The sequence below is a fragment of the Sciurus carolinensis genome, chromosome X (assembly GCF_902686445.1).
Source record: "Sciurus carolinensis chromosome X, mSciCar1.2, whole genome shotgun sequence".
Taxonomy (NCBI): Eukaryota; Metazoa; Chordata; class Mammalia; order Rodentia; family Sciuridae; genus Sciurus; species Sciurus carolinensis.
Window position 1 is genome coordinate 21,799,535 of NC_062232.1, and position 27,870 is coordinate 21,827,404.

The 27,870-nt window shown below is 36.1% G+C and overlaps 1 protein-coding gene and 1 pseudogene across 1 annotated transcript; both read left to right on the forward strand.

Moving 5' to 3' along the window:
* Positions 1–7,565: 7,565 nt before the first annotated feature.
* LOC124971404 (DDB1- and CUL4-associated factor 8-like) lies at positions 7,566–9,359 on the forward strand. The gene is given in 1 exon segment (XM_047535189.1): positions 7,566–9,359. A coding segment is annotated over 1 exon segment (1,794 nt).
* A 17,693-nt stretch (positions 9,360–27,052) lies between these two features.
* LOC124971405 (calmodulin-like) lies at positions 27,053–27,494 on the forward strand (annotated as a pseudogene).
* The last annotated feature ends 376 nt before the right edge of the window (positions 27,495–27,870 follow it).

Genomic DNA, 27,870 nt, shown 5'->3' on the forward strand with positions numbered 1-27,870 from the left:
ATTTCTGTAACTCACTGAATTATGCAGTCAATAAAAATTTGTGATGTATATCAAAAGCTCAAATTTTCACAAACACTATTTTTTAAATATGAAGGGATAAAAATTATTAGAGCTGGGGGCTGGCTTCAGCTTTTATGGCAGGTGGTATTCATTCTTTGGAGATATTGATACATTTTTGGCATAATTAAAGGAAAAATAAGTAATTGTAATGACTGCTATTTTCTATCTATGAAGATGCTTATCTTTTTTAACATTGAGTTCCCTTTTTAATTTTTTTTTAGTTGTAGATGAACACAATACCTTCATTTCATTTATTTATTTTTTATGTGGTGCTAAGGATTGAACCCAGTGCCTCACATGTGCTAGGCTAGTACTCCACCACTGAGCCACAACCCCATTCCCAGACACTTGAATTTTTAACTTTAAAATGATTCACATCCTCTTGGGTCAGGATAACCATTAAGCTTGCAGAGTACACTGGAAACAAAACATAAAGACAGGACTGTGCTAAATAGAGAAGTACTAGATAAAATAGCAACTTTAGCCAGATGGAAAGATGAACAGCAATAAAGGACATGAGAACTAAGTCCCTTTAGTATTTAAAGTGTTCTTTCCTGTCTGTTGAGGCTACTCTTTTGAAAACATGAAGACAAATTGTTTGGTTACCTCCTGAACTCCTTTTAAGTCACTCACCATACACTCTACATAATGCTTTTTTATTTTCAATCACATGATATCTATTTAATTAATTGTGAATTGTTAAAAGCCATGCTTGCTGATATTTGTTTTTAAATACATCATTAACCCTAACAAGGATTTGTGAAGTCGGAAGATGGTGACAGGATATTTGGTCGATGTGAGTGAATGATACGTCAAATGCTGTGTTTTCTAATTTCTATTACACACATACAGCTAATTCAGTTTCCCACATTCTGGATGGAATTGGGAAGTATGTTATAGTGAATCTGAATACAAAATAACCTCCACTGTGCACAAATTAATCCCAACTGGATGGCATAAATCAGCACTCACTGATAGAACCAGAAATATAGGCCAGCAGAAATCCAAGACTTCTGATTAAATATTTAAAATACTAAGAAATTAAAAATAAACACCAAAAATAAACATCAAAAGTATAAAAAAAGCAAATGCTAAAATATTAAAGGTTTGAAAACAAATATTAAAATACACTGAATTAGATAAGACACTTGTATAACTTTAAAGTCCAAGGTGCTAGGAGAGGTTTAAGTCCCACAGGCATCTACAATTCATCATATTCAAAATGAACCCAGAAATCATCTTTTCAAACTCCATTCTGTCCCTTCTATACTCCATGAGTTAGGATCAGCCACTGTAAACAGATGGTTAATATGGTGGCATTCCTTCTCTTTTCAATGGCATTTTCAGTTAGTCAATAGTGAATTCAATATATATCTTGCATTTACTCCTCTGTGTTGCCACTGCCATTAAGTTCAAAATAATACCATCATTTTTCTGCACAATTCTGATAGTCAGTTAGTTGGTCCTTTCACTTATTTTCAAGAAATCTTTACTTGGTGCCTCTCTGTACACTCTACCAAAGCTATAGTTAGATAAATTAAAAACAATACCTGCTTGGGCTGAGGATCTAGCCAGATGGTAGAGCGTTTGCCCTGGATTTGATCCCCCATACTGATTAAAAAAAAGGACTTGCTTTACAGTAACTTACTCTTTTTTAAAAAATATATATTTCTAGTTTATTTTTATTTGTTTATTTTTATGTGGTGCTGAGAATCGAAACCAGTGCCTCACACCTGCTAGGCAAGCACTCTACCACTGAGCTACATCCCCAGCCCTAAAGTAACTAACTCTTGAATAGACGAAACAAGACACATAACAAAATATCATCAGCATTATAAATGTGCTTGTGAACACAATTCTTCCACATAGAATGTGATATATTTTTCAAATTTATTTAGTTTCCAATCATATACTGTTGCTTCTTTCCAATTTGTTTCCCACACTGAGAACCATAATTATAAAATTCAAATCTGAGCAGGCAAGTCCACACCTAAATTATTTAAGTAGTTATGCATTATCTACAAGTTATATTCAACTTCTTCTCTATAATCTTTTAAAACAAAGCAGCAGTTCTCAGAGTATGTTTGGAGACCCTTGCAGGGAGGTCTCCAAAACCTTTTTAGTGGGCCTACAGGGTCAAAATTATTTTCATGATAACCCTAAAATGTTACTTGCTTTTTTAAAATCCTATTCTCTTACAGTCAAATTTTCCAGATACTGCATAATGTGAGATGTTGCAACAGATTGCATGAAGAAGCAAATAGGAGAATCCAGATGTCTTCTATTAAACCAGACAATAAAAAATATGCAAAATTGCAAAACAATGCCAGTCTCCTCATTAAATTTGTTTTGTTTAGGAAAAAATAATTATCTTTTATAAAATATATTGTTTATGTTGACATGTAATGGGTTAATTTTTTTAATTAATATCTAAATATTCCTTAGTTTAAATTTCTGATATGGCAAAAATCAACAAATAAAATTCAAATAAGATATTATTTAGGACTTCCAATAATTTTTAAGAGTGTTAATGGGTCTGAGACCAAAAAGTTTAAGAACTGCTGCAATAAAGTATGGCATGCTATGAAAATACTTTAGCTCATACTGCTTACACTTAACTTTGTACTCCAATCATATCGAGACTTTCCATTATCTACAATGTGTTATGCTCTCTCCTCCCTCTTGTCCCACAAATTATGTGATAACCTTCATTTGTTTCTTACCTTGCTGACTCCCACACAGAAGAGGGATTGAAGCAGAACAAGGATGAGCTAGAGGAGCATGGGCAAGCATATTCGGGGGCCCACAAAGAAATTCATGTTAGGTGGTTGTGGGGTACTCTGTTACTGTTGCTTCAATGTTATATTCAAATATATTTCCTGGAAACCAATCTACAGAAACCAATCTACAGACTAACAATCTACCTTCCTCTGTGCCAAATATTTTGTCTCCCTCCAATTACAAGTCATCCACCTGTGGCAGTGAATCCTATCCTCCCTCACCTATTTTAAACTTTCCTCACAAAACTTCCACCATCTCCAATGCAGTAGTTTTACCACTCACGACAAAATAACTATAATTAGCATAAAATGTCCTGTGATAATCAATTTCCCATTTTCTTCTTTTTGCAGCAAAACTCCTTCTAAGAGTTTCATCTCACGCTAGTCAAACTGGCAATCACTAAGAACACAAGTAAAAGTAAATGTTGCCGAGGATGTGGGGAAAAATGTACACTCATACATTGCTGGTGGGACTGCAAACTGGTGCAACTACTCTGGAAAGTGGTATGGAGATTCCTCAGAAAACTTGGAATGGAACCCCATTTGACCCAATTATCCCACTCCTCAGTATATATCCAAAGGATTTAAATCAACATATTACAGTGACACAGTCTCATCACTGTTTAGAGCAGCTCAATTCACAATAATAGCTAAGCTATGGAGCTAACCTAGGTGCCCTTCAACAGATGAATAGATAAAGAAAATGTGGTTTATATACACAATGGAGTATTACTCGGTCATAAAGAAGAGTGACTTTATGACTTTATTACATTTGCCAGTAAATGGATAGATCTCCAGATTAAGCTAAGGGAAGTAAGCCAGTCCCAAAAAGCCAAAGTTCAAATGTTTTCTCTGATATGTGGAAGCTAATACACAATAACGGGTGCAGGCAGCATGAAAAAAAAAAAGAAGAGACGAAAGATTAGTGGAGTAGACAAAGGGGAATGAAGGACAAGGAGGGAGGATGGGATAAGGAAAGACATTGGAATGAATGTGACATAACTTTCCTATGTACATTTTTTAAAATACCACAGTGAATCTCAAAATCATGTACATCTACAAGAAATTAATTTTAAAAAATAACTATGGGTAAATGGCAGAAATATCAGTAGAGTAGAGGAAAGTGAGAGGAAGGTAGGGAAAGGGAGGAGCAGGGGGAGGTACTAGGGACTGAATTAAACAAGATATATTCCATGCTTTAATAATTATGTCAAAATGGATTCTACTGTCATATATAACTAAAAAGAACCAAGAAAAGAGTTGTCTCTACTCACTGTTTTCACTTCTTCCCTCTCTTTTCTCTCCCCAAACTTCTCCAGCCAAGTATTTGTTCTCATAAGTCCTACAAAAGAGTTCCAACAAGTCAATGGTTACCTCACTGTTACCAAAAGAAAAAAAAAAGTCATTTCTCAAGTCTTAACTCAATTTATCAGCAATATTTTGTACAGTTGATAAGTTCCCCCTTTTTGAAGTAGTTTTGACATATGCATCATAGTCTTGTGTTTTCTTCCGCACACCTGGCCACTCCTTCTGTTCCTAATGGGTTATTTTCTCCTTTTATTCTTAAAATAAATATTGGAGTTTCTAGTGTCCAGTTCAAGATCTTGTTTCTTTTCATTTATATTCACTTGCTAGGTGATCTCTTTTATTACTAGTGGCTAATGACTGCCAAATTTATATCCATATTTATTATTATCTTTCCTATAAACTCCAGGTATGTGTATCCAATTGCTAAATTGATGCTTCTACTTTCTCAATGTTTAGTGGATATTTTTATGCTTGATACAAATAAAATAGAACTCTTGATTCCCCATCTCCATCTCTCCAGAATGCCCTATCTTATATTTTTGATAAGTACTTTCTTTTAGCCATACATTTAGGGTTAGGGGTATAATGCCTTTCTGTTTACAATAGCATGTAAGTCCAAATCTTACCCTTGTGATTTCCCTACAGTCTGCTCTCACCTTTGTGGAAGTTGACTTGTTGAACTGCTTCAAATTACCCAACTGGTTTGTGTTTCTTGTGTGTAGCCTGACTAATTCACCTCAGACTCATATTTAACCCATCAGCAAATGCTATTGTTTCCACTTTCAAAATATATTCCAAACCTAATTTTCACCACCTGCACCATTCCAACCCAAATTTAAACTTTCTCATTTGAGTTTAGAGCAACAGTTTAGTACTCCTGCTCCCTCTTTCCACCCCATGCTATTCTTCAAAGAGCAACCACTGCCATCCTTTTAAAACATAAGGTACATAATGCATTCCCCTGTTCACAAGCATCCAAAGGTTTCCTAGCACACTTAGAACAAAATAAATTCCAAATTCCTACAATAACTAACAAGACTCTGTTTAGTTGGCTGTGGCTTTTTCTAATCCCATTGCCTGCCAGTCTCTACAATGCTTACTTGGAATGCTTCACAGTAGCCTCTTTGTTCTATCAACACTCATATTGTACTACTATTTCAGAAAATTTGCACTCAGTGCCACTTTACAGGGAATGCTCTTATTTTAGATATGTGATGATCCATTTCTCTTTTAATTCAGCCCACTACAGAGCAGACTTTCTCTAAATGTACTACCTAAAATAACAACCCATATTCAATATCCACCTATTCATCTCCATAGTATTGTAATTGCTTAATCTAGTCTGTGTATTAACTTGTCTATTATCACTTCTCTCCACTATGTTACATATTCTGAGAGTGATGGGGGTGATGCTTTTACTCATCACTGTATTATCAATACTTAGAACAGTATATAATACCTGTGTTAATGAAAAATATCTACTTTTTAAAACTACTGTACAATATATCATACATGTAAAAGAGTACATAGATTTATATGCTTAGCAACGGACAATAAAAATAACAATACGTCATAGGAAGGTAAAGATACTACCAAGAATTTTTGAAGCTCCTCTTCTAGGTTTCAAACTTTTCCTCCCCTATAAGATAAGGCTTACCCTAAATTGTGAGTCAATTATTTTCTTGCCTGTTAAAATAGTTTTATTGCATATGAAAACTATGCAGACAAATAAAAATCAAATTATGGACTGTCCTTCTGTCATTTGTGTTATCATTCATTGTGTTTTTAAGATTCATCCATGTTGATGTATTCAAATTTAATACAATCATTCTCATTTCTGCACATTATTCATTATAGGAATATATGCTAATTTATTTATCCACATTACTCATGATGGACTTTCATGTGGTTTTCAGGCTACTGTGCTATTCTTTACAAGTTGCTATGAATATTCTTTCATGTATCTTTCCATTAATATTAGCCTTGAAGCCATCTTTTCTCTTTACAAGACTTTACACTTACATATTTAATCAATTTTGCATTTATCTTGCAATTACTTTAAGGAAAATCTTACTTTCCTCATTCTGACATTCTTACTCAGCAGTTTACTGTAGGTCTTAGAAAATGTACTCGCATCACATTAGATAATTCAGAGAAGCTCTGAAGTCAATGCAGCAATGCCAATTAGCCATCTCCACAAAGCTATTTTCCTAAAGGGCCCCAAAAAAGCCTTCAAGACATTTAGAGAGATACAGACCATATTTTGGTACCTCTATAAAATCTCATAAGTTTTTTTTTTCATAAAATTAAGTTGGCATTCCATATTTAATTAGTTTCCAATAAATATATGGAGTGTCTGATTGAAAAATAAACAAGGACATACTTCTATCTTAAATTGTTAAAGCAGTCATTCATTTCAATGTCCACTTTAAATTGACCAACTGATTTCAACCCTGATTACACTGAGGGACTAAATTCCTCTTCTCACAAAGGGAACCTGTCAGATTTAATAAATAAGAATGCAGAGCACCAAGTTTAATCTGAATTTCAGATAAATAATGAATAAAATTTTAGAGGAAGTGTGTCTAATATTTTACATCTACTCATACTAAAAAAGTATTTATTGTTTACCTGAAATGCAATTAACTAGGCATCCTGTATTTTGTTTGATAACCATATATCAATTCTGGCAGTTAAGTCTCCCAGGTTTCCCTCAAGCTATTGGAATTTTTGAATTGCTTAAGATATTTCCCCCACCACCATCCACCCTTTGGTACCGGAAATTGAATCCAGGGGCGTTCAACCACTGAGCAATGACCCCAGCTCTTTTTATTTTTCATTTTGAACCAGGTTCTTGATAAGTTGCAGAGGCCGACCTTGACTTTGAGATCCTCCTGCCTCAGCCTCCCGAGCCATAGACATGCGCCACCACCTGGTACTCAAAATATTTCTTGTATGTAAGGAAGTCACTAGCCATGGGAAATTTAGCTAACCTTTCACAGCCCTTGCCTTTATCTTCATTTCATACAGCACATAATCCTCAAGTCAAGCACGGAGAGGCTCATGGAAACATTTTTGCTTAAGGAACATCACTTTTGCTGATAGTTCTGAAGCTGCATAGAGTGTTGCAGGGTATGACCTCGTGGGTCTGGGAGGGAAAAAAAAAAAAAAAAATAGTCTCAGATATCGCGAGAGGTGAGTTGGTACAAAGCCTTTTGAACTTTATCGGCCACCATCCGAGCAACTGCCTCAGCCGGATATTTCCGGTTCTCTTTGGCTTAGCGGTTGGACTTTACTTGCCGGTAGCCTATTCTTTTGCCCTTCTGCCATCTGCATTTAGGGTGCCCTGCCTTCTTCCCTGATCCTAGCAGTCCGCTTTTCCCCATTCCAGACCAGCTACTAGGAACATCCTTCAAAATGTCTGATCACGAGAGCGGCACAACTGCCTCACCAGACTTAGAAAATGGAAGCCCACTTGGCGTCTCTGAGGAGACATCTGGCGTGGAGGCGGGGCGAGATACCTATTCAGAAATTGAAAGGGAGGCGTCAAAATCAACTGGAGATGGCGATGATAACAGCGACGGTGGCGTCTCCACCCACGTCAGCCCAGAAAGTGAAAGAGCAGACCCAGAAAGTTCAAGCGACACCAACGATTTTCACACCGAGGAGGACTTTGACAATGTCGTCAACAGTGAGGAAAGCCTGTCCCATCACCACTTAGAGGAAGAGGGGGAAACAGAGGAGGAAGATGAAGAACGACAGCTCCAGGTATGTTTACAGTACCGCGGGAACAACCGTGAGGACGAGGATCGGGCCCTAGAGGAGTGGGTGACTTCAGAGACATCTGCCCTCCCACGACCTCGCTGGCAAGTCCTTCCAGCACTCCGGGAGCGGCAGCTGGGTTCAAGTTCTCGTTTTATATATGACGCCTGTGGGTCAAGAGCCTTTGTGCAGCGTCTCAGCTTACAGTATGGTCTTGATGGCCATTTAGGTTGTGTGAATACTGTGCATTTTAATCAGCGAGGCACCTGGTTGGCCACTGGTAGTGATGACTTGAGGGTGATAGTGTGGGACTGGATAGGGAAGCGGCCAGTACTGGACTTTGAGAGTGGCCACAAAAATAATGTCTTCCAGGCCAAGTTCCTTCCTAATTGTGGTGATTCCATCTTGGCCACCTGTTCCCGTGATGGCCAGATTCGAGTGGCAGAACTATCTGCTCCAACATGTGGGAAGAATACTAAGTGTGTGGCCAAGCATAAGGGAGCTTCTCACAAGTTGGCTCTGGAGCCAGACTCCCCTTTTAAGTTCCTAACTTCAGGTGAAGATGCTGTTGTTTATACCATTGATCTCAGACAAGGGCAACCAGCTTCAAAAGTGGTGGTAACAAAAGAGAAGGAGAAGAAAGTGGGACTATATACAATCCATGTGAATCCCAGCAATATTTACCAGTTTGCAGTGGGTGGACGAGATCAGTTTGTAAGGATTTATGACCAGAGAAAAATTGATGAGAATGACAACAATGGAGTACTCAAGAAATTCTGCCCTCATCACCTACTCAACTGTGATACCAAAACAAGTATCACCAGTCTGGTGTACAACCATGATGGCACAGAGCTCCTAGTGAGCTACAGTGATGAAGATATTTACCTCTTCAACTCCTCTGACAGTGATGGAGCTCAATATGTTAAGAGATATAAGGGCCACAGAAATGATGCCACAGTGAAAGGTGTGAATTTCTATGGTCCCAGAAGTGAGTTTGTGATGACCGGCAGTGATTGTGGGCACATCTTTCTCTGGGAGAAAGCATCTTGCCAGATTATTCAGTTCATGGTGGGAGACAAGGGAGGTACAGTCAACTGTCTTGAAGCCCATCCTCACCTACCTGTGATGGCAACTAGTGGCCTGGACCACGATGTGAAGATCTGGGCACCCACAGCTATAGCTTCCACTGAGCTTACTGGGTTAAAGAATGTGCTTAGGCAGAACAAGCAGAAAAGAGATATAGATAGCTTGTACCACCCTGACATGTTTGACAGTCACATGCTTTGGTTCCTGACGAGTCGCCTGACACAGAGAAATCATTACCAGCACTGGGGAGGTCCTGGCCTTCAGGGCATGAGTGCAGACTTACTTGAGTCTTCCAGCACCTCAGATACATCTGAAGAAGAAGAAGAAGAAAGCCAAGACTAAGTGCAGTGTTTGCCATCCTGAGGGATGCATCCCCCCTCAAACTAGATGCCATCTCAATAAACTGGACTTTAGAATTTAGAAAGATTTGCCTTTTTCAGTTCTGTTTTCTGTAATATATACTAAAAAAAAAAAAAAAATTCCTTCCTCTCAACCTTCTTCTTTCATTCTTCTCCTTTCTTTTACTCTTCTATTTACCCATAATTGTTATGTGAATGTGTAAGTAAATTAGTAATGCCTCTCTTTCTTCCATTTTAATTAACCTCTAAAATTTCCTAATTATGGTATCTATCTTCTTGTTTCTGACACTCTAGAAATTGCCAATTTTAAATCTTTAATTCTGGATTAAAGTTCTTCATTTGACCTGAAAATTTTAGAAATATGTTTGTGTTTGAGAAATAAAGTTAAATAAACCATGTTTTTGTTCCTTGAATGCTGACCCTTGACCATACATATACCAAACACTGTGTGTGTGTGTGTGTGTGTGTGTGTTACACAAAAGGAAAAGAAGAAAAGGTGGGTAGGTAACTTCCTAACCAGATAATTCACCCCCTTAGAATAAATAACTTGGTGTTATCCACATTTTCTGAACACTTGTTAGTAATATTGGATAATTTGATAAATTTGGTAAAAACTAAATTAAATTTAACTGTGATTTGTTTATACTGGTCTTTCAGTTTTCTTGAAGTTTTTTTTTTGTTGTTGTTGTTGAGAAATCTCACAGGATCACCTTCCAGTAAGAACTCCTGGACAACCATCTTCTATAATATGCTAACTAGGAATGTAAGCATTCCTCATAGTTGATGTACCACTTCAGTTAACTCACAAATAGCATTATTGCTATAAAAGGTTTTTTATACTTACAAACATTTGATTTGACCATTAGAAAAATCCTATTAGACATTTGTGCATTGCTTAAAATTCTTGTAACTGTTTTTAGGAAGTTAAAATGTTAAAATGTTTTAAAATGTATTTAAGCCATATTTAATGTACATTTTGAATGTCCAATTACTGTTCAATAATTCCATTTTTTAAAATATTTTTAGTTGTAGATAAACACAAAACCTTTATTTATTTATATATTTATTTATTTATTTATTTATTTTTATGTGGTGCTGAGGATTGAACCCAGTGCCTCACACCTGCCAGACCAGTACTCTACCACTACCACTAAGCTACAACCCCAGCCCCAATAATATCCATTTTTGTTTTTATGTTTTTGGTGTAAGTACATGCAGATAACCTTCCCCCAAATACTCACAAACTAAATACCACATCCTTGTTTTCAGACGTCTGTTGGGAAAAAATGATGTGATGAAACATCCCATGGCCTGGAAATGACTTTCCTCTGATAATACTTCCTGAAATTGGTGTATTATTCCACTCCTCTTTGGGAACCAAATAGATAAATTTGCATAATGAGATTAGATTTTGGAACGGATGATATCTTATTCAAAGTTCCTGTTCACTGAGTTTCAAAGTTAGGGACAAGTGCCTGGGATTTAGAGACCGGAGAAACCCCTACCTTTCTACTGTTAGAGAAGGACCTTAATAGTCTCAAAAGGGAACTCACTTAGAGAACCCAATGAATCTAAGCACTGTGGTTTAAAACAAGACAAAAATTATAAACTAGGATCTCAATTTTGGGGGCATCCTATGTAACTAGGTAGGATGTGTATCAATATTAACAAAACATTGAAAAAGCAGCATTTGGGACACTGGGTGTCAGAACAATGGCAAAAAGCACATTAATTAGGTAGGTCTTTTTCCACCTGCTGTTTGTGAACAGCTCTCCCTCTGTGGGGAATTCATGCCCTGTCAATTTAGCTAAGCTAAAACTATTCAGGGTTCCCTGCTTGTATCTCGGGATTGCTCGTGCTATAATGCATTTGACAAAAGATTTGGAAGGCAAAGGTAAAAGAGTAAGCCATATTTGCTTTATGCTCAGACAGTAGGAACGGGGGCACTAAGTGCTGCTATAGCTCATGTACATTTTGCTTATATGCTGGCTTACCTTGGTGTCAGGTAGCAGCTGGGCCCACAACTACTCCAGCTCCCCCACATATCTTCCTTTAGCTTCACTATCTCCATGAAAAAGTGCCTGCTTTTCATGCTGGGGATTCGTATCAACAGAGCTGGAAGTCTGGAGGCATTGAAAGATCAACATGGGTTCCAGTCTGTCTTTGTTGTCCCAGATAATACTCAGGGATGCCATTTATCTTTGCTTCCTCCCCTTTCTATTCATCTCTCCTTCCTCACTGCCCTGCTGATTTCAGGGTTTTTTGCATCTGAAGCAAAGACAAACACCATACTAAGAACTGCTTAAGCAGCTCCCACAACTAAATAAGATATAGACCTTATTTTAAGTTTATAAGTCCCTTGTTAAATATATATGTTCTGCTTTTCTGACTGAAACCTGTGGGATGCAACCTCAACTCCACATGCTTTGGGCTATATTTCAAGATTACTTGGTCTTGAATATTTGCCATTTAGAAAAATCAAAGGTCCCTAAAGGACTGTGTGTACACACACAAACATACAAGAGGAGAGAGTTAATTATATTGAAAGCACCGTTATGATTATAGGTAAAAGCCAAGTTGGTGAAGTAATGGTTACAATTTTAATTTATGCACATATTGGTCTTATGAGTACATAGAATATAACAATTCCTGTCATGAGATAGTGGGCAAAACTAACAATTTTCTCAATTCAATAAGCAGGTGAAACTGCACCTTTAGTTTTAATTTTCCAACACCAATTATTTTCATTCCAACATGAAATGTCTATAGGACAGGTCTGTGTAGGCCCTCATGGCCTTTATGCAATATTATAATTGTCTCCTAATTATGCACAGAATTTAACCACATAAAGTTGTAACAGATGCCAAACTATTCTTTTAAAAAGACATCTGTTGGCAGCCATTCCTTAAAAAGACAGGTGTAGAAAAGAACAGAAATGGAAAAATATAATGGAGCATAAGTGCTGAAGGGCAGACCTGAAATTTTTGGAGAGTTTGGATAATCCAACAGAAACCTTCATCACTACTGATTCTAAAATCAATGAACAAAAAGAATAATGCAGTGACTTCACAATGGATTTGGTCTTAGACATCCTGTGATCAACTCCTATGAACTTCATTATCTTAATTTGTTCCAACTTCAGTCTCAAAAGTAAAATGAGAGGCTTGACTTTTCAGATTTAGTTCTCATGTCCTTATGGAGCATTTATATATATTTGTTTGCTGGATAATGAGAAATCAGAGAAAAACTTTCATTGCAAGGGGGGTTTTAACAGTCTCTCTCTCTAGCACTAGCAATCACATATGGAAATTAAAGACATACAATGTCAAAAGACCATTCAAGTGTAATTTATCAGTGGTTCTTCATAAAAACCATATTAAAATGGAGAAAAGGAAACTTAAGTTTAGTGAAGTTAAATGTGTTCTCCAAAATCATTTAGCTGAGAAGGTGGAGAGAAGGGACTCAAATAGAATTTACAACTGAATTAATCCATAGAATAGTCATACACATATCATTGTTTTAGTTCATGATGATCTGGTTTAGTCAACAATAGAAATTGAGAGTCTAATATCTCAGAGTCTTTTATAACATTTAAAAATTACTTTCCATCTATTAAGGTGTCCATAATCTCATGTTAGGCTTCTGCCAGCTACATGAGAAAGCAGAAATGGCAGCATGTTTAAAATGCAAGCCTCTTGAATTGAAATGGAGGTCACTGAAGAAAAAAATCAAAGCAAATCAATTATAATGGGTAAAAGAAAACAAATTAAAACTTTAAAAATTGATTACACAAATGGTATGCCTTTACACCATGTACAAACAGAGAAACAACATGTATCCCATTTGTTTACAATAAAAAAAAACTTTAAAAATTGTACATATTGAGATAGGGACCATATTTCTATTCTCAGCTACATTTAAATCTGGAGGAAATTAGCTGAAAAGCTTGTTCTTACAAATCCCTTTCTAGAATCAAATTCAAATCACAACTCATACTGGGTGACTGGTTGTATGGATCACTCTGCTAAAAATCTGCAATGACCCAAATAATCTAGGGATTATCTTCCTCAGTTGACAGGTATGACCCACACTGCGAGGGACTGTAATCCGTAAGAAATGAGTAAGGGCATTCGTAAAACTTCTAAAAATATGGAAATGTGAAAATAAACAAATTAACATCATATAAAACCTAAATATTTGATGGAAAAAAGATTTTGTTCCAAGTGATTTCTCATATTATTCCCTCAACAAAAATCTCTGTGGAAATTTAAGCATTATGTCACTTTGTGCTTCCATGTCTTATCTCTATCACTCTGACTTGATTTTCTTGCTTCCCCTCTTATAAGATCCTTGTGTTGACACTGGGGCCACCCAGATGATCCCAGGTAATCTCCACATCCTAAGATCCTTAACTTTATTACATTTGCTAAGTCAAATTCTCACAGGTTCTGGAGACATGCCAGGAAACTTAGAAATAGCAACTGTATATCAAAGGATTAAATTTTTATATATGCTAACTAAAAATATTCCAATTAGAATGTCAGGGAATCTTGGAATGGAATATGGACGATGACAAATGAATCAAACTATAATACAAATGTATGACACAACCTCATTGAAGCAGGTAGGAGAAAAAGTAACTGGCTTAAATAACTAAAGTGTTTTAAAAGGCAACAATAAAACTAAAGAACAAATGAACTACCCATAGAAGCTAACTTGTTGGTTAATTTGTTTCTCATTGGAGTTGGGATTAGTAATTTTTAATCTGCTTTTCATGTATGACTGGGTCTGAATAACCTAGTAAATGGATGACAGATAGTGAGAATCAAGTTTCTCACTGTCATCAGAAATTATAGATAAACAAGGAAGGAAGGGTAGATGAACTCTCAGTTTGTGGATTACAGACATCAGTATGAACTCATGATATCACACACAAGATGATAGGTGCAGAAATAATATTAGAAATGTGGATATACATCAGTTAATGTCTATACATATAATTCATACCTCTCTCCACTGAGAGACCCTGGGAGAGGTGACAGCTGGGTAGCAATACACATAACCAGAACCCAGATCTTGATTTCTAATACTAATCCACAATAAAGGGAACCCAAATCCTTGGAGAAATGACTAAATATAGGACTGGGGTGGGGAAGGCATAAGATGAACCTTAAGCATACTGAAGTGCTAGATGGCAAACAATTTCTCAAAGGATGAAAAAATATCAAAAGGGTACATAAAACAAAGAGTTCCTACTAGTCAAAGCTAAAATAATTTAATAAAAAAGTGGTATTAGATTATAATGCAAAGTATAAATTAAATATTGATGAATATATATTAATATAAATGAATGACTAATTAAATAAATGGGTGAGAAGTTACACATTTCCCCACAGAAAAATTTCAAATATCCTAAATAGATATTCCTTCCAAAGATGGAGTATTATTCCTCTCCTTCTTTGAATGTGGTATAGATTTAGTGTCTTGCATCCATATAATTGAGTATAAAAAGAGGAAAATATAGTCACTTTATAGTAAAGAATTACAACAAATATGGCTTGACTAATAAATGAAAGTTAATATCACCAGTGATAAACCATGTTGATATACTATGTCTCCGAACTTCATATAACACCAATCTAACCATGACGTAAACATCAGACCACCCCAAATTGAGAGGAATTTTATAAAATGTGTGGCCAGTAATATTCACAACTTCTAAGACCATGGGTAACAAGGAAAGGATGAGAACTATCACAATCTAAGGAAACATGATGGTGAATAGTAATGTGGTATACTGGAGGGATCCTAGAACAGACAAAGGGCATTAGTGAACAAAGTGGTAAAATCTGAATGAAGTCTGGAGTTTAGTTAATAATAATGAACCAGTGTTGGGCTGACTGGGTGGTAATTGTAGGCAAGTGAGGCACTGGCAGGAAGAAGTGAGTCACTGGAGGTGTGTCCTGAGAGTGTACATCTTCCTTGTAGCTCCTTCCCCGCTTCTATCTCTCTCTGCTTCCTGGCTGCCACGAGGGGAGCCACTTTCCTCCACCATGCCATTACCCTATGATGTTCTGCTTCAATTTGTACCCACAGCAATGGAGTAGGACATCTGTGCACTGAGACCTCTAAAATGGTGAGTCCCAAATAAACTCTCCCTTCTCTAAGTTGTTCTTGTCAGGTATTTTGGTCACAGCAACACAAAAACTGACTATAACACCAAGGTCATGGAAGATGTAAACATTAGGGGGAATGGGTTGAGGGGTATATGAGGACTATTATCTTTGGAATTTTTCCATAAATCTAAAATTATTCCAAAGTATTTTTAAAAAAACCTATTAACTGTTAAAAAAAAAAATTCATGGGGGAAAAATCCTTAAGTATAGTAGCCATATAATAATTCTGGTAATGTTTATCATATGAATAGAAATAATTCAGTTCCCTTGAGTTTTGCAGTCTATACTTATTTTGTGATTCATACTTAGTAATTTTCATTATTTGTGACCTTTTAAAATGTTCCTTTTTTTATCACTCTACTTTGTTCAATGATGTACTTCTGCTAAGTTACTTCTAATAAAATAAAAGTTCAATTAAAAACTGTAAATTGAAATAAAGATGAAAATTTCAAAGGACAACATTTAGTAAATTCCAAATATAGAGAAATTGTTTTAAAGGGGAACACATTTACAAACTAAATTGAAAAGTACTTAGTATTTAAGGCCTGTATCAAGTATTCATGCATAGCTTCTTTATTAAACCATTAATCATTTAACACAGAATTTGCCTCTTTTTGGAGCATGTAAAAGTTTTTTCAAAATCTTTAAAATAGAAGTAGAGTGAAAGCCAGATGAGATTGTTGAAAGATATATAGGAGAGAATGTAAAAATGGTGAGTGTAAGCAAATCTTTCAAGAAGTTTTGTTATGCAGAGGAACAGAAAAATGGAGTGTTAACTGGAACAAAACAGAATTAAGAGAGCATTGTTACCACCTTGTTTATAAGATGGAGGCCAATAGAAAAAAATATGTTGACAGTAAACATCTACATGTGAGGGAAATTAATGAAGTAATGATGTAGGACATAGTGTAAAACTCCACAATTCAAGCCCTTGAGGAGACAGGATCTAGAAACCAGTGAAGGAATGGCCTTTCCTAGGATCAGGCCAGATGTTATAAATTCAGAGGCAACTAAAACAACAGATCTGTTGGTAGGAAGATGAGTGGGGGGAGTCTCATGTTACTGCTTTGACTCCCTATCCAGTAAGATATGTCTTCAGTTTAGACTCCAGTGGGAAGGAGTTTTGTAGTTTTAAAAAGAGTGGAAACAATTGGAACTTATTTTCTCAGAAAGTGGGAAAGTGAATTTACTAGGGAAATGTACTCTTTTCAAGGAATTTAGAATTTCAAAAATAAAATCATAACTAAAAGAATCTGCCTTGGCCATCACCTTAATGAATGCTATTTGAAATGCAAATGTAGCTTGGAAATGGATTTTAAAAAGATGTACATTAAAACCTTGCTCCACTGGAGTCAGCAGAGGTGCTCTCTCCGATTTAGATAACAGACATTATCTGGCATTCATGTGCAATGTCAAGTCGGTTTCATTTAAGATTCATTTTGTAATTTTAACTTCCATCACAATCTTTATAGAAACTTCTGTTGATTATGCAGACACATATGCATAGAGAGAGCACTCACAACTCCAGTGCTATACAAATCTAGGACTTTCCCAGAGTCATCAGGAAAAAAGCGTTCTGCAGAGTACCATAGTGGGTAACAATGTTTTAGTACTATTTTAGAAACATAGTTACGTTAACACTTGCTCTCAGGCATACTGGCCTAAAGTCAGAGAATCTCTGTAATGAGTATTAGATACTCCAATATGATAAATTAACCATACCTATAGAGTCCAGAACAGTGTGTGAAGAAAAAGATAAGCAAAACAATTCCTTAAATTTCTGAATGAGTACAGATGTGTTTTAAAGAATACAGTGGGGTAATGGGATTACCATTAAGGGCTGGAACTGTCCTCTGAAAACAGAAGTCACATTAGGGCAATTACTATGTTAGATCCAATTAAAGGGCAAAGACAATAAAGCAATTATTCTTATATTTTAGCACAGGAACCACATGTGAGCTTTTTATAAATGGTCATTTTGTTAAACTCTCATGTTAATTCTACTAACGTATTAACTATATATTATCAGATTGTCTATATGTTCTATTGTATTGTTTGTAATCAATTATTCTTTAATTTATCCTCTTGCACTATTTGGACATCTTATTTTTCTCATTGTTTCCTGAATTTGCTGGGATCTCCTGAACAATATCGAATGGTGATGGTGTTGGTGTGCATATTAGTTTGTACATACTATGGGCAAATTGCATATATTAAAATTCACAGATTGAAAATAAAGGTATTTGAATTTTGCACCTAACCACAACAGATATGATAATACAGACATTTCCATCACCCCAGAAAATTTCCTCACACACCTTCCCATTCATCATAGCCTCTATCCTGGGAAAAACTATTATTCTAGCTTCTAGGTTTGCAGATTACCTTCACTTATTCTATAACTTCATCTACATGAAATCATAATATGTATTGGGTTGTGTTTGAACTCTCACTCATTGTGATATGCACAATAATGAACCCCCAAAGGGCAATTTCAAGTAAAGTCAGAACCAAATTTCTTACTACCTTTTTCAATTGAATTTACAGAGTTTGCAAGAATTTGAGAGAGCCATATCAGGGTATTTTCCTTCACATAGGAGACTCCAGGGGTCTTTTTTCTTCTATTTGTTAATATAATCTTTTTAAACTGAAACATAAAAACATACAAATTGAACATATTAATGGGATACCTTGTAAACATTGTTTGAAACATGAATATTTTGCCTATTGTTTAAATCAGGTTAAACATATTTATCTCATCAAACATTTATTATTTCTTTATAGCAAAAAGTTTGAATTCCTTTCGTCTGGCTTTTCGAAACATACAGATTGTTATTGTTATCTGTAGTTATCCTATTGTGTAGCAGCATGCCAGACTTTCTTGTTCCTGTCAGATAACTTACAGTTAGACAGTATCTGACTTAAACTTAATTCTGACTATAATTTAGTACCCATTGATCAACCTTTCACTATTCCTTCCTGCCCCATTCTCCTCAGCATCTGGTAACTGAAGGATATGGACAATAGGCCCCAAGGAGGGAACTTCCCTTTGTCCTTTTGGGTCCTCATACTCACAGGACCATGACTTCATATTCTGCTCCTCAAGTTGAAGTGGGAGGCAAGCCTGTTAGTGCTCTGGGTGATGTCTCCACTAGAGAAAATAAATAACTTGGATTCCTAAACTAGGACAGATGTGGGGTAGTTTTACTGTAATTAACTGAGACAAATTTTTGGTCTTTTTTCTGCCAGATGAGGGGAATACAAGAGAAAATGTATCTCATGAGAGTCTAGTAGGGGAACTCTAGCTAGAGAACCTCATGGAGCTTCAGGATCTGGTCACAAAAGACTCCTCCTTCAGGGAAACGTGGTTCCTTTTATCAACATTATTTTGAGCCTGCATTTCTCCTGCAGTGAACAGGTAATTTGCTAAGGAATGTGACATATCCTGTCCTCAGAGGCCAGGAAGGGCTACAGGTAAATTGCTTCTTGGAAAAGAAAGCATGTGGGGTCAGCATTAAGAATGCATTCTCCTCTCCCCATCCTGCCTCTCTTCTCCTCCCATCCTTACATGACTAGTGACAAAAGGTGGGCTAAAGGTGGAGTGATCGAAGGACTGGAAGGAAGTCACCCAGAGGTACTTCATTAAAAACTACAACTCCCTGCAGGGAAGAACAATTCCCTGGAAGCAGGTTATCTTAGTAGGAGGTGTAGAGGGGAAAGTGTCCTGAGGAATAACATTTTATTTCCTCCTGAATTCACCCCCATCTTTCTGACCCAATCATTTATTACCTACATTGGATGATGATCGCTCTGGGCTTTGAGCTGAAAGGGGACTACACAGGGGAAGCAGTTTGGGTTTACCTTTTAGGAACGTTTTAGTCAGTCGAGAGGTCCAGGGCAAAAGTCTGGTTCAGAAAGAACGGATTGTAAAGACATCTTGGGGGCGGGGGTGCTTCTATGGGAGAAACAAAAAGACATGAGTACTGGAATGAGATTAATACAAAATAAATGTTGTAGCATCTGGAACATGTCAATGAATACCATGAGGCTCATAGAAACCAGTAATCTGTCAGGTGCAAGAGCTAAGTTTTTCCCATAACAAGGCTGGTGAACACAAGGGCTTCATTTGGGGGGTGTGAATCTTTAAGGATGCTAGTTACCAGAGTTATCAGGGATGTGGGTGAGATTCAGGATGTGAGACCTTCATGCAGCACCAGGGGTGGCCCCCACCAGCTGCCTTCAGTTGTCTCAAGCCTTCCTCTGTCCCACCCACCAAATTTCGCCCACAGAAAAGAAACTGAAGCAAGTCAGGACAGTCATTCCCAACACCTGGGTGAAGGGGAATCCAATCCACTTCTTTTGACTCCCGATGGCAAATGAGGTTGTGGCACCCTGCAGGTCGCCGCTAGGGCATGCATCCTGGGTGGGCACAGGCATGATGACCTTCCCAGCAGCCTGGGCCACATGGACCTCCAGAGATGGGGGAGGGGGATCAGAGAAGCAGGACCGGCCCACTCGTCAGGGTGGACCAGACAGGGACCAGTGCTCTCCCCAACACACATACCTGGTGGCGGGTGGCACCAATGCACGGGCAAAAGCTGGACTGGTGCACTGCCATTTCGGGGGCAGTAAATGAAGAGGGTGGGGGGGTGTCAGCAAGAATTAACTGTAGAGCAGAGCAAGGTTGGCATAATGAGGGCTTTGAGCAGAGGTTAAAAGAAGTAGCTTGGCGATAGGAAACCTCAGGCTATTTGCCATTTCATTGGAGGAAATTGTCTAAATCTTGGAGGATTTTTGGGTCAAAGGCCATGAATTCCTTCGGATAAATACCCAAGAACGGGGTGGCTGGATAATACAGTAGTTTGATTTTTAAATATTTGTGGAATCTTCATGCTGTTTTCCTTAGTAAATATAATTTATATTTGCACCAAGAGTGTACAAGGGTTCCTTTTTTCCACATCCTCACCAAAACTTTTACCTTTAGTCTTTTTGATAATAGCAATTCATACTGGGGTGAGATGATATCTTGTGGTTTTGATTTGCTTTTCTCTGATCATTAGTGATGTTGACCATTTTTTCATGTACATGTCATTTGTGTGTCTTCTTTTGAGAAATGCCTTCTTATTGCCCGTTTTAAAATCAGGTTTGTTTTGTTTTCTGCTACTGAGTTTTTGTAAGTTCCTTATGTACTCAGTATATCAACTCTTTGCAGAATGTTTACATTACAAATATTTTTCTCCCATTCTGTAGACTGTCTCTGCACTCTGTTGATTGTTTTCTTTGATGTGCAGAACCTTTTTAGTTTGATGTAATCCCATTCGTCTATTTTTGCTTTTGTTTGCTGTACTTTTGGAATCTTGTCCAAAAAAAAATCTTTGCCTATTCAATGTCCTGAGGCATTTTCCCTGTTTTCTTTGGGAATGGTACTAATTGTAATCATGATGTCTTTTCATTCTTGGTGTATATTGGCACCTTGTCTTTTTTCTTGTTTATGTTTGTCAAATTTTGATATATTTTATCAATCTTTTCAGAGCATGAGATCTTAATTTTACTGCTCTAGATTACTGGGTTTTGTTTTTCTTTGTGTTTGGATGGCTTCTTTTCTATCTCATTAATGTAGAAACATTTATGCTTATAAACACTTTATTTTTAAATTTGAGTTTCATTTTTTTCTTTTTTCTCCTTAAAGAAAAAACTTTGTTCCTTGTATTTAATTTCCTTTTTAAAAATCAAATCCAATTAACTCTATAATTTTTTTTCTGTTTTGGATCACACTTATAGGTTTCAATATATGATGTTCTCATTTTTTTGTACATAATATGTGTTAGTTATTATTTCTTCATTAGAATGAAAGTTACTTCAAGTGCTTATTTTATTATGATGACTAAAAAGTAGTCCACTCTCATGGAAAATATCCAAACAATAGAGAATAGTATAAAGTGTAAAGTAAAGTAATTTTCTAATTCTTCATACCCTCTTTTTGGAGATAAGTAGGGTTGATAACTTCTTAACCCTTTTTGGAAAACATGTCTAGGTACACAAGTACTCATATATTGTTTTTTTCACAGAAAAGGGTTCCAAATAAGTCATCCACAGCTGTACAACACATTAATCCAAAATTTAGTGGCTTAAAAACAAAAAAAAAAAAACAACTTTTTTTTTAATTTTACATTTTCTATGGGTCAGGAATCTATCTGTGGTTAAACTGTGTTCTCTAATTCAGAGTATCTCATGAAACTGCAATTAAGTGTCATTTGGGCATGCAGTCATCTCCAGACTCCAGAGGGGAAGGAGCTGCTTCTGAGGTCAGCTGTTAAGTAGAGACAACAGTTCCTGGCCAACTGGGCCATTCCACAAGCAATTCACAACATGGTAGCAGACTTAGATCAGAGAGATGAGTAAAAGAGGTTGAAAGGTGAGTGCTACAATCTTTTTGTAAACTAGTGTCTAAAACCATCACCTCTGACACATTCTATTCATTAAAAGTGGGCCACTTAACCCAACACATATTTAAGGACATAAATGTCAGGAAAAGGGTATCGTTTAGGGCTATCTTAGGGACTGCTTACCACAGAATATATTATACCTTTATCCACTTCAAAAATATCTTAAATATTCTTTCCCACCCTTATCTAGTTAGTATTTTTCAATCTCTCTTGGAATGGGGGTAAAGAAGCAATAAATAAGCAAGCAAATAAACATGCAAACAAATAACGAATAAATGAATAAGAACTTAGATTTAGTAAACATCTTTAGGTATGCTTATTTAGAAAATGTGTAAAATATGTTATTATTGGTGAGCCTCATGGTTCCCCAACACTCATTTAAGTTTTGACCAAACAGTACAATGGCTAGCAAGATCTTCCTGAGAATACAGTTAAGTTCCACAGAGAAAAGAATTCCTTAATAGGAAGAGAATACCAAGATAATTCCTCCCGTGAAAACAGAAGAACCCAACTGGATATTCAGTAAAGAGAAGTAGAGAATATGGGAAGGACTGCCAGTTGTTTACCAAAATAAATGTGTTCTTTCTCAGCACAGAGCTAAAATTCATTTCACAGTCTCCAGTTATGTGTAACCATGTGATAGCAGATATGTAAATGGAAGTATCTGTTCCATCTTCACACTTACTCCAGAAGGACTTCTCAACTGCACTTTTCCATATTCTTTTCCAGTTCTATCTAATTAGGATGGATATGAACAGGGATCATAAATGGAATGTGCCCTTTCTAACTTGGGGTTCATGGCTTTCCTATGTTCACTGACTTGTTCCTATTTCTGAAATTCCTATTCAATAGATTCTTGGAAAGTCTGCTGTAGCCTCTTACTTTTCTTAACTATCCTTTCCAACCCTGTTATAATTTCTTGACCTAATCTTCTTTCTGTCCATAAAATTCCAAAAAAAAAAGTTACCATGGCCTGCTTCTACAATAGTGACAGGTTATGGAGCAGGTTGGAGTATGAATTTAAATATTCTTGTGGAAAAGGTACTACTGTTTCTTTGTAAACAAAATGCCTTAAGTTATAAGGAAGCCAATACCCTTGCTTCCTAATTCCCTAGCTCCAGTGGGCGAATGAGGATGAGGACTTCAACAAGGAAGAACATCAGGTCAACAGTCAGCCTATTGGTTTTTCAGGAATTTCTTCTCCGTCAACCCCCCTCTAGTCATGAAGCATACTCAGATTCGTTTCTACCTTTTCCAGCATTCTTTGTTGCACATACAATCTAGTTTGCCTTTAGTCTTTCAATATTACTTTACTGACTCTGTTCCACCATAGATACTCCATATATTTTTCAGAAAACTTATAGTTTGGGGGTACTTTTTCATGTTGTTTATTATCCACAGTATTTTATTAGTAACCACTAGACCCATGTTATAAAACTTTGCTTGTCTGATATACCATCAATGCAAGTGCTTTCCTCTTTTAAATAGAATAATTAACAAAGTATGTATATTTCTTATCTTTCATGGGTTAACCATTGATATTTTTATCTCCTTTAGGGATTTTAAAAAGTTTTTATTAACAATGCTACCACTTTAAATTGTGAAATTTTACCTAATTCTTGCCACTTCTCTCCTCCAGTTATTTACTAGGATTCTCTAATATCCTATCCTTTCATCAAAATACCCTAAGATATATATACAAATTATTTATGAGTAGTTAATTGATGATTTTTAAAATGTTTATGAAAGTATATTTTTAACTATTTTCCTATTATGGTATTTTTAAAAATGAAGAAAATATTTACAAACTAAGGAATGTGATATTCATGCCTGAAAATAGAGGCATGCTACCTTCCATGCTACCGCTCAATGAAGAGCTGCAGTGGAATCAGAGAAGATAAAAATGGGTTAACATTTGCTCTGCAGAGATCATTTGGCTTCAGTAGGCCTAAGAAAAAATTAATTTAGAGTCTATGAGACAAGTAAATCAGCACCTTTGTTTGTTGATGCTTTCTCAGTTTGGAGTCTCTTTTTCAAAAGTAAGGGTTAAGACTGTGAAAAAAGGTAACCACATAAAGAAGTTAAATCTGAAAAGAATAAAATCTCCTTAACTTTAAATGTAAAATTAGAGGGGTCAAGCAATTAGGAGCAAAATAAATGAAATGTATTTCTGTTTTACAAGTTCTGAAAAGAAACAGAGTGTTGAATCTGGGGCTCTATAAAATTACTCAAAAGTGGGTAAGGCTGGGAATTCCATGTTTAGAAAGTCCTAGAGGGTTATGATCTCCAAGATTAGATAGCCACCATGAAAGAGTGAGGTGATGAGCTTCTGGCAATTCACCCCAAGGTATCATCTTTATTTAAAGACCTCAGAAGATATTTGAACAGGAAGAAAATAATGCAAAAGAATTGGAATTCTTAGAGAGTCACAATGTTCAAAGTTAGGAAACCTGCCAAGTCTTATAGCCTTGGGCAAGGATCCATCCTCTGCTTTCGAGGCTGGTAGAACTTCCCTGAAGAACAGCAGATCATGTGGAAGAGGTTGGTTAGGGTCTACAAATAACAGTTTTCTGAAATAAATGTTTATATATACTTTCATCACACAGGACAGAAGAAAGTCCCAGGTCATACTGCAATTCAAGATTTCCTACTCAGTTTCTTGGCAAAAAATTGAAGATTATAAACATGTTTTAGAGGTCTCATTTACATAATATAATTATTTAAAAATTCTTGTAAAATGTTCCTAAGATCCATAAATACTGTGTAAAGGAATCCTGTATAATCACATATTTCTTTCAGTGATTTTACAATAAATAAAAATATCAAGCCAGACATGGTGATGACGTAGGCCTGTAATCCCAGCATCTCAGGAGTCTGAGGCAGGAGGATCACAATTTCAAAGCCAGCCTCACCAACTGAGCAAGATCCTAAGAAACTTAGTGAGACCCTGTCTCAAAATAAAAAATAAAAAGATCTGGGGGTGTAACTCAGTGGTTAAGTGACCCTGGGTTCAATCCCAGGTACCAAAAAATAAAAATTAAATTAAAATAAAAATTTCACTTCAAATATTCCCTCTGGCCTAATCATGTAGAGTGGCTTTTCCCATATAATTAATGAAGATGGTATTTCAGATTTATTAACTTTTTCACTTCAAACATTTTCCTAGAAAAAGTAGTATGACAAATTTTTACAATATAACATATATTAAGTAATTATCCTTGCCCTTAATTATCAAATTAGGCCATAAACAAAGTGCTTTGTGCAAGAATACCTGAAAGATCAAATAAAACAAGAAGTGAGAAAAATCCATCAATTTTGATAACAAAAAGGTTATTCATGACTGTGGCCAGAAAATATTCAATGAGTAATATAGCAGAAGTCAAAAAAAATGAGGTAAGTATCAGGAAGTGAATGTTCTTATTTGTTTATGTGGTGCCCCCCAAACCCCATATGTGACAGATAAAATGTAAGAATTTTCAGAGGTGAAATGATTAGATTATGAAACCTGTAACATAATCAGTGGATTAATACACTGATAGAGATTAACTGGGTGGTAACTGCAGGCAGGCAGAGTGTGGCTAGAGGAGGCAGATCACTGGGGATGTGCCTTTGAGGTTTAGATTTTGCCCCTAGTGAACCAGAGCTCTCTCTCTGCTTCCTGATTGTCCTGTCCTGAGCTTCTTTCCTCCACCATACCCTTCTGCCATGACGTCTGCCTCACCTTGACCCCAGAGTTATGGAGTCAGTCAGCTATGGACTAAAACCTCTGAAATTGTGAGCCCCAAAGAAAGTTTTCCACTTCTAAAATTATTCTTGTTGGGTCTTTTGGTCACAGCAGCAAAAAAAGCTGATTAAAGCAGCTAACAAGGGAGGACAAGGACTAGTGAATAAAAACAAATTTTAAAAAATAGTAATTTACAGGGTGAACATTGGAGGTATCAAAGGAGTGTTTCTAAATTGTGATACTGGTTATGTGAGTCTAAATTCAATACAAAATATTGAATTAACACAATGCATAAATTCTATGATATGTAAATTGTACCTCAATAAAGCTGAAAAATAAAATTATTATACATTATAAAAATAGTAAAATGTATGTAAATTTGAATTTGAAAGAAATGAGAAAGAGGTGGTATTAGTTTGTCTCAATGAGTGATATGAACATTTGATTTTCTTTCATTTGTCAGTTTGTTTTATAGTTTATTAATTTCTCTTTATTAGGGAATTAGAAAAAAGATGTATAGGACAGAAAGCAATCAAACTTCTAAAAGCACATGAGGTAAACTGGAAAAGCTTTCCCCTACTTGGTTCGTCACAACTGATTCCCAAATGTTCATGCACTTAATCAGCCTGGTGTGTATCTTTCTAAAGTTCTACATATAAACAAGGGTGGGTTCAGCTTAGGTGAAACACAAAACTTAAATAATTTGAGAGCCTTGTCAAGGAAAAGCATACAAAATTATGCATTTGCAATTAAGATATATATAAATATATGCATATACATATGCATACATACATACATATACATATTTCCTGTATAATATTTATGAGTTTCCTTTTTGAATGAGAAGGTAAATCATAACTAACTGATGCAGACTTAATAATTCAAATTCATTTCTTCTCAAGTCTTAGGGCTTTTTAGAAAATTTTCTGGAAAGGCTTGTAGAGAACACTTTCTGTGCAAACTAGTTGCCAGAACACACTAGTTTTGAGCAAGGTCCTGTGCAAGGGAAAAGCCTGAAACTTAAAATTCATTATTCTCACAGACAATCTGTGAGAGGGTATATGGAATGAGGGTAGCAAGTATATAGAGCTTTGCAGTGCATGAAATGTAATTTTTATTTTATTTATTTTTTCCCTCTTATACACAATATCTATTTAAGATCCTCATTTTACTGGAGCAGTGGAAACTTGGTCTTGGTTAAGTGGGGTTTAAATCCCTTTCTTACAAGTTTGGTTAAATTTCAAGGAAGCTTAAAAGTGCTAAGGAGTTAGAACAGATCATCATTGATGAGTCCAAGTGGAGTGAGTGAGCCGAGTGTTTGTGTGTCTCAGAAACCAGTAGCATTTGCAGCATGGCTGACCAACTGACTGAAGAGCAGATTGCAGAATTCAAAGAAGCTTTTTCCCTCTTTGACAAGGAAGTGATGGAACTATAACAACAAAGGAATTGGGAATTATAATGAGATCTCTTGGTCAGAATCCCACAGAAGCAGAGTTACAGGACATGATTAATGAAGTAGATACTGATGGTAATGGCACAATTGACTTCCCTGAATATCTGACAATGATGGCAAGAAAAATGAAAGACACAGTGAAGAAATTAAAGAAGCATTCCATGTGTTTGATAAGGATGGCAAGGGCTATATTACTACAGCAGAACTTCACCATGTGATGACAAACCATGGAGAGAAGTTAACAGATGAAGAGGTTGATGAAATGATCAGGGAAGCAGATATTGATGCCGATAGTCAAGTAAACTATGAAGAGTTTGTACAAATAATGGCAGCAAATTGAAGACATTATACAGAATATGTTAAATCTCTTGTATAAAATTGTTTGTTTGCCTTTTGTTTATAACTTATCTGTAAAAGGTTTCCCCCTACTATCAAAAAAAAAAAAAAATGCATGTGTAGTAATTAGAACTTGATTCCTCCATGTTTTCTTCTCTTCTCTTACTGTCATTGTCCTTATTTTAGAAAACTGATCAAGTAACATGTACATGTGGCTTACTCTGGATATATCTAAGCCCTTCTGCACATCCAAACTCTAGATGGAGTTGGTCAAATGAGGGAACTTTTGGGTTATGCCTTTTTTAAAAGTAGTTTTCCTTAAGAACTGTCAGCATGTTGTTGTTGGAGTTATAACTGTGTGGACTATGGACAGTCAACAA